The 7,673-nt window shown below is 66.5% G+C and overlaps 1 protein-coding gene across 1 annotated transcript in view; it reads right to left on the bottom strand.

Moving 5' to 3' along the window:
* The window catches only part of IQGAP3 (IQ motif containing GTPase activating protein 3), a 26,621-nt gene that overhangs the window by 4,213 nt on the left and 14,735 nt on the right, over nucleotides 1-7,673 (bottom strand). Inside the window, exons 20-30 of the mRNA XM_023534291.1 lie at nucleotides 6,609-6,817; nucleotides 5,895-6,047; nucleotides 5,494-5,657; nucleotides 4,934-5,158; nucleotides 4,142-4,282; nucleotides 2,813-2,897; nucleotides 2,216-2,448; nucleotides 1,819-1,951; nucleotides 1,615-1,717; nucleotides 886-1,012; nucleotides 7-76 (exon numbers count right to left, since the gene is read on the bottom strand). Of these exons, the coding sequence (XP_023390059.1) occupies nucleotides 7-76; nucleotides 886-1,012; nucleotides 1,615-1,717; nucleotides 1,819-1,951; nucleotides 2,216-2,448; nucleotides 2,813-2,897; nucleotides 4,142-4,282; nucleotides 4,934-5,158; nucleotides 5,494-5,657; nucleotides 5,895-6,047; nucleotides 6,609-6,817 (1,643 nt within the window). The remainder of the gene's footprint in view (nucleotides 1-6; nucleotides 77-885; nucleotides 1,013-1,614; nucleotides 1,718-1,818; nucleotides 1,952-2,215; nucleotides 2,449-2,812; nucleotides 2,898-4,141; nucleotides 4,283-4,933; nucleotides 5,159-5,493; nucleotides 5,658-5,894; nucleotides 6,048-6,608; nucleotides 6,818-7,673) is intronic.

Below are 7,673 nucleotides of genomic sequence, written 5' to 3'. Positions count from 1 at the left end.
AGCTGCTTGGCGCTGCAGGAGGCGGACGGGGCAGGTGAGGGACAGGGCGGGGTTCTGGGCAGGGGCTGCCGGAGAGCTGAGAGGAAGTGGCCGGCAGGCACACACGGTGGGGGGGTGAGGAGATGTGACCGGAAAGGCCAGCTGTCCTGAGCACGCTGCTCGCGCCCGGCGCCCCGTGCCCCCCGCCGCCAGTGCCCTCCCACGTCCCCCTGGCTGGAGCACACGCGTCCTCCTCTGAGCCCGCTCCCGCCCCGTGGCCCCTCGCCTCGGCTCCCAACACACCGACAGCCCCCTCAGTGGCTCTGGCCGTGTCCACCCCTGCCCACCACGCCGTGGCCTCCGACGGCAGGACGAAGCTGACACGCAGCGCGTGTGCGTGCAGCCGAGTGGGTGAGCGGGGACTGCTTTGCCGGCAGGCAGGTGGGCAGCAGCTGGGCTGCTCATGCACACAACCGGCCCCGCCCGGGGGTCCTCCCTCACTTCTGCAGAACTGGGGAACCCGGGCCCCACGCCCCCCCTCCTGACCATTGCTCAATAAGACAGGGACTTCGAATGAGAGGCCCCCCCACGGGCTGCGGGGCTGGGCGGTCCCGTAGCATCTACCCCTCGACTAGGAAGCAGTCTGTGACCGGGGGGGACATAGGGACGCCAGGAGACGATGGGGACACGGCAGGACACACGCGGCCACGATGCCAGTGTCCTACGCCTTCAGCTACGGCACAGGTCAGACGCCGAGGTGGCCGGGGGGGGACCCGCAGGGATGGCAGCAAGGGGGAGCTTTCTGAAGGACGACAGCCCAGGGAGAAGGGGGTGGCCACCTGGGAGCAGGGCCATTCTACCGGCCTGGGGGCCAGGTCGGCAGGGGCCAAGGCTGCTGTCACCCACCTCAGGAGCAGGCTCCGGGCACTGGTGTCACCAGCATCTGTCCCTAGCCCTTCGAACTTGTTGGTGAGTGTCAGGGACACCTCCAGCTTGCTCAGATCCGAGCTCCCATCTGCCGCGGCATTCTCCCCTGAGGCACGGTGACCGGTGACCGATGAGAGACAAGCACACACCTCCACCCGCACAGATGGGGTCGGGGGAGGGATGCTGCTGCCCGCCCCCTCCTCCCAGAAGCTCTACACACGCCCCGTGGCACCACCCCGAGCCCCCAGCCCTGGGCACCGGAGGAAGGGCTGTCACCCTGCTTCACTGGCGGTGCCTTCCCAGCAGCCTGAGCCCAGGTGCCCTGAGGCCGGGGACTGTGCCTCCCTGAGCTGTAGCTCCTGGCTCACCGTACCTGTCGGCAGCTCCCGCCCGTCCACCTGTGACTCGCTCTCTCCCAGCCCACAGGTCCCGAAACCCCCCTCATCTGGGAACCTTCTGAGACCCAAAACAGCCCACATCTCTCAAGCCCATCTCATGTGACTTAACTGGCTGTGTATATGATGGTGCTGGGCCCTCTACTGCCTGTCCACTCTCTCCCTATCAGCCTGTGTCCCTGTGTCCACCTCCGGACCAGAGGGACAGAGGGAGGGCAAGTGTGTAACCCACTTCCTGGCACACTTCCCAGACTGAACGAAAACGCAAGAAGGCATAAAGCACGCCCTGCTCCCCAGCCGGCCCCACACGCACCCACGAGGTCAGGGACGGTGGGCAGCTCCCCGAGATCCTCCAGGAGCTCGTGCAAGGGGTCCCGGTGATCAGGGGCGACCCAGTCCTGGTGCTCCAGCAAGAGCTGCAGGGTGGAGGGGCACGGAGGTGCGGGTCTGAGCCAGGCACCCCCGGGGACCCCAAAGCCCCGCCCGCTCACCCAGTGCCCCGAGCTGCGGCCCTCACCCTGTGCGTGTTGACCAGCTCCCCCACGGTGACGTACACCACGGGCTTGGCCACCGCCACCATGTCCGAGTACTCGTCCACCGCAAAGCGCTCTTCTGGCTCCGGCACCTGGCACGCTCGGCAGACGAACCTCCTGCCTCCCCAGGGCGAGTGTGAGAGTGGGCGCCCTCCCCCGTCCTGTCCCCAGCCGCCTTCCCTCTGGCCTCTCCAGTGACTGCTCGGGCCAACGCCAAGTCCCTGGTCTTGGCTCCCACCCCGCCTGGCTCCCCATGTCCCCTCCTGCCCACTAGCCGTTCCCTTCGCCCCACCCCTGCCCCACCCACGGGCCCCGGCTAGGGAGGCACCCACTAAGCCAGGGAGAAGGGACGGGGAGGCGCGGGGTGCCAGGACCCTAGACCTGAACTTGAGGTGTGTCTGCTCCAGGTAGTCACTCAAGATGCGCAGGTGTCGGCTGTCACCAGAAGAGGTGTCGCCAGCCGCGGCCCGCTGCAGGACCTGGGCCACGGCCCCCAGGGTGTGCCGCTGCGGGGCGGTCAGCATGCTGCCCGCAGCCATTGCCACCACGTCGAAAGCGTCGGGCGCCACCACGGCCGGGTTCAGGAAGCGGTAGTACAGGAGGTTCCCTACCACCTGCGGGCAGAGGAGACCATTCGGACGCCCACCACGCTGGGCGGCTGGCCAGCCCCAGCCCCCATCCAGCTTGCTTGGCCGGAAAGGACCACCTGGGCCTGTCCGGTCATTTCACGGAAGAGAAAACGACCCAGAGCAGGCCGGCCACTTGCTCAAGGTCACACAGCACATGCGAGCGCCAGCTGGGACTAGAACCCGGGGCTGGCTTCCGTCAGCTCCTGCCCCCTTGTCCCCGCCTCGATGAAGCCCTGCTGGTGAGCCAGGGACGAGTCGCAGGGTGAGGGTCGCTTTCCTTGTGGGGCTCCCCGCACAGGGTCTCTGTCCTGTGTGGATGTGGGGCGGGCGGGGCGGAGTCTGCACTGGCCTTGTCGAGCTCCGCCTCCCCGGCGTCCGGGAACTTCTCCGCCAGGGTGGTCTTCAGGACCTTGGCCAAGTACCGCATGCCGTAGCTGGGGACAAACGCTAGGCTCACCCGGGTCCTGCGTCTCTATGGGTGCGGGCCCACCTCTCACCCCGAGAGCTGAGTGCCAGCACGGGCTCCTGCTGCCCCCCTCCAGCTCCCCTGCGCCTCGTCCCTACCCTGCCCTGTCAGTGCCCAGGGCCAGGCCCTCCAGCGGCACTCACCCAGCCTGCAGCCCACGACCCGGCCCCTCCGGCCTCCGCCGGGGACACCCCAGACCCCGGCACCGCCTTGCCTTCCCTCACAGAGGCACCTTTAACCCCGGGGGCCAGACTCTCACGGCCAGGCCCCGCCCAGGACACCAGGACAGTCCCCAGCTCGCAGAGGGCCCACTTTGTGGGCTGTCAGAGCCCCTGGCGGGGCCTGGCCTGGCGAAGGGGAGTGGATGCTGCAGGCCTGACGCCGCCCCCCTCAGCAGAGAGCCGGCCTGGGCCTGTCCTCCCTGGCAGTGGCCCTGGCCTGGCAGACGGGGCAGGGGTCGGGGGGGTCATCTTGCCCTCATCAGCTGTGGGTCTGTCTGTCTTGAGAGTGACGTCTGACGGCACAGTGTGACTCGAACGTGCCACACTTCATTATTACTGTTTTTATCACTCCTGTCATGGGCGTGCCACCTGCGAAGTTCTTTAAATTTGTTTAAAAGCTACTTCTGCCTCCTAGGGTATCAGAGACAGTTTACGCCTCATCCTGCACTTTCTGCTATTAGTTCTAGGAAAACCTTTTCTGAACCCTAACTGTAAACCCTTCGTCCAGTTCTCTAGGCGGGGGAGCGGAGCCACAATGCACCCCCTCGCCCGCACCCCCATTTTGCCCATCGGCGCTGAGCCCCGGGAAGGCTGGCTGGCTGAAAGGCGGTCTGTGTGAGGCTCACCTTGCCAGCGTTTTCAGTTGTCTGCTTTTGGAAAAGCATGTTGTGACTACATTTTAAGAAAGGAGAGAGCCACGGAGTGCTCACCGGCTCGAGTGTCTCAGCCCTGACTCTGGGGACGCAGGAGCCCTGCTCCTCCCACGTACCCCGGACAATGACGTGTCCCCACAACCACCCGCCGTCCCCCCGTCTCAGCTCCAGGATGCCCTGACGGGCCACGCAGACCTGCACGCTCTGTTCCAGCTCAGTCTCCAGTGGGGCCCGTGGCTTCCCGCCCACCCCGGCCGCCCTGGGGCGCCCAGGGACTGCCCTGCTCCCTCCGCCATGGCCGGGCCCGGGTTGGGCCGGGCTGGGGCTGTGGCACGTACGGAATTTGGTCCACGGATGAGACGATGGCTACAAGGAAGTTATCCGCTACGGTGAGAAGGTTCCGGAGGGAGATGTCCAACCGTCTCTGGACCTCAGGGTGGCTCAAGGCCTGCTCTGGAGTGACGTTGTACGGGAGGTGGCTGCGGGCAGAGAGAGGCAGGTATCAGCCGCCCCTGCCCGAGGTCCAGTTGCTCGAACCTCAGCGAACAGCGGGACCTCACACGCGCACAGCTCAGGGCAGCCCAGCACGCCCAAGGAGGCCAGGTGGAGGGTGTGGAGGGACCAGGGCTGCCTGCACCGTCTTTGGCACCTGGGGCGATGGTGAAGGCTGGCCAGGGGCTGGCCGTCCCCCCTCCTGCTGCCCGCGTGCCACCCGGAGGAGCCAGCAGCACTGCTCACTCTCCTGGTGGCTCGTGCCCCGAGTGCCACACCTGCGGTCCGGGAGGCCGACCTTCTCCCGCCGGCCCCGCCTGCAGACCTGAGCCCCGCCCGGACGCCATGCGTCGGGGCCCAGCCTCAGCTCCAGCCCCAGCCCCGGCTCATCGCACGCACCACGTGCCGGCGCTGACGTAGCAGCGACACATGAGCACGTCCCTCCGTGTGGCTCGCTGGGCTGAGCACGCCAGGTCACTGTCCTTCACGTCGGCCCCACGCCACTCCCAGACGGGACTGAGCGGCTTCCTTCCTTCGTCCCACAGGGCTGGCGTCCCAGCCGCGTCAGGCAGCGTGCTGCGTACGTGCCACCCGTCGAGTGCCCGTGCCTCCCCAGCGGGGCCCGAGAGCACACTCACCTGCGCTGACCCGTCTGGGCCTCCGTCTGGTTGACCCAGCTCTTGTAGACGTGCACAGGGTCGGTGTGGATGCTGAGCGTCTTGTCCTCCAGCACGTCCTGGACGACCCTGCCCAGGATCTCCCGCAGGGCGCTCTGGCCCCGTCCGTTACGGTAGAACCTCACCACCAGCCTGACCACCGTGGGGCTGCCCGTCGCCACGTCCTGCAGCCGCTCCACCTTTGACCTGTGGTTGGAGAGCTTATTGGAGCTGGTCCCCTGCTCGTGTGGGACAAGTAGCTGCCTTTGCTTCTTGAGATTTGGCTCTTCGGAGCCTGTGCTGGTGTCCCTCCTCTTGAGGAGCGTCCGTCACCCCTGTCTCGCTCTCTGTGCTACCGTGTCAGCCCACGTCCCCTCCGTGCTGCCCCAGGGGTCTGGTACTGTCTCTGTAGGAGGCAGAGAAAAGACGGCTTCTGGCTCCACGTCCACCCTCAAACCTGAATGAACTGCCACGTGGGGGAGGACCAGCTGTGGCCTCTCCTGGCCTGCTCCCTCCCACCCCTTTGCAGCTGGGGGACCTGCCTGACTTCCTCCTGGAGCGCGGTCTTGAACAGCTGCAGCAGGAGGTAGGCCTCACGCCGGCTGGACGCGTAGTTGTACAGCCCGAAAATCACGGACTCCATGAACTTGGTGGTTTTGCCCTGCGGCATCTGGAAGATCAGCTTGGCCAGGTAGATGGGCTGAGTCTGCAGCAGTGGGAGGGGGCGGGAGTGGCTGCTGGCACACCGCCAGGACCCGCCAGGTAAAGGAAGGTCTTCCTGGGAGGGCTTGGAATGGAGGCGGCCCTGCCCCCTCTCCAGGGAGGAGGCAGGCTCTTTGGGGGAGGCGGTGGGGTTACGGAGAAGGACATCTTGCAGGAGGCAGTGGCAGGGGCCCGGAGGCCTCAGGAGACGGGAGACCCCCCCTCCGAGGCCCCCGCTCACCTGGAGCAGGTAGAACAGGTGTTGGTAAGCTTCGAGCTTCTGTCGCTTCTCTTTGCTCAGCGACTTTAATCCCTTCTGCTTGTCCAGCACCATCATATCTGACAACTGTTCCTTATTCTTCTTGGTCAGCTTCTTGCAGTGGGAGACCACCTCCTGCGGGGGGCGGGGGAAGCGGGTGACACGCTGGGCCCAGGCCAGCCCCCCCACCCCCCGCAGGGCGTGTGGTCTGGGTCAGTGCCCCAAGGGCCAGGGCTTCCCATTCTGGGGTCCAGGGCATGAGCCGAGGGAGATAGGCGGTTCCGGGGAGGCCCCGCCTGGTACCCCGGCTGTCACAGGCGAGTCCGCAGGGAGAGGCAGCTGCCAGGCGGAGGCGCTGTGTGTGCTGGTTTTGCTTTCGGCTCTTGGCCGACTGTCGTGCAAATTTAAGTGGAGTTATCATTCCTACCCCGTGTGTGGTGATTTAGTCTAAGGAGCTTTCGAGTCTGTGTCTGCGTTTGGCCCGGTGAAGGGGGCCCTCTCATTTCTCCCAGTTTCCCAAGGAGAAGACAGACTTCGGGGGGAAGCGAGCAGCCCGCAGCCCCAGTCGGCAGAGCCCTTCTGCAGAGCCGTGTGTGCCCGGCAGTTACAAGGACTGAGGACGGCTGCGGTGAGGGCCTGAGCCAGGCGCAGACGGCAGGACGAGCAGCTGGGGGTGAGAGGGGCTGGGGGCCGCACCTGCAGAGTGGCCCGGCTCTTCACCAGCAGGCCGATCTTGGTGTCCATGAGGGCCAGGTCCCGCTCCAGCTGCTGATTGGCCCGGATCCTCCTCACCACCTGTTCCTGGAGCCTCAGCAGCTCCGCCTCGGCCAGGAAGTCCTGCTGGCTTTGATTCAGGAGGTGGATGAACCTGCGCAGCACCCTGAGCGGGGGGTGGGGCTCGTGCGCTGGGGGAGGGGGCAGCGGGGGGTCAGACACTTCCCCCGCACCCTAGGCCCCACACTGCCCTAGACGCTCTGCTCGCAGCCGGAGGGCGATGGGCAGCCTCCCAGTGGTGCTATCCTGGAGCCCGGCCGGAGACCAGATGTGACACAGCCGTCCGGCCCCTGCCAGCTCCCGCAGGCGACCGGGCCCCCTGCCCTGAGCCCCTCCCCACTCCTTCACTCCAAGTTCACTCCCACCTCCCGCTGGCCTTCAGCCCTGTCTGCCCCTCACTCACCCTCCTGTCTGCAGTGCAGACATGGGGCACCGGTGAGAGGGGCCGCATCCTGTGGGCTTTAACCACAGGGAGCTCGGAGCTAGACGGCCCCTCCCCTGGGAGGGACATCTGGGCAAAGAGAAGCCTCGAGCTCAGCTACAGGGGACAACAGCAAGACAGCTACTAGGACACTGTCCACTCCGGGACAGAAACTGCTTCGCCATGAGAAACGGCCGTGAGGCCAGTGCCCGCAAGGAGCTGCCGAGATCGCCAAAGCACAGAGAGGGTGAGCCCTGTCCGGGTCGCACAGCGAGCAGCGAACGCAGGAGTCGATGTGGAAGACCTGTCCTCACAGGCAGCCCCGAAACGGAGCGGGTCACGACGCTGTGGTCGGAGCTCTGAGACGGGCACAAGAGCAGGACACCCCGGCCCGCCGGGGAGAGCGGAAAGGCTCCCCGTGGGAGGAGGCGGCGGCCCGACCTGGGGTCTGTGGAAAGGGGTGACAGCGAGCGAACGCGGCTGTTTTAGGTTTAGGAAGTGCCGGAGGCCGCCACGTCGGGAATGCGGGACGGGGACACAGATGGCGAGGGACGGCGTCCGGCCAG

The sequence above is a fragment of the Pteropus vampyrus genome, unplaced genomic scaffold (assembly GCF_000151845.1).
Source record: "Pteropus vampyrus isolate Shadow unplaced genomic scaffold, Pvam_2.0 Scaffold124, whole genome shotgun sequence".
NCBI lineage: Eukaryota > Metazoa > Chordata > Mammalia > Chiroptera > Pteropodidae > Pteropus > Pteropus vampyrus.
The sequence above is the reverse complement of the archived record's forward strand: the minus strand, read 5'-3'. Positions and strand labels throughout refer to the sequence as shown.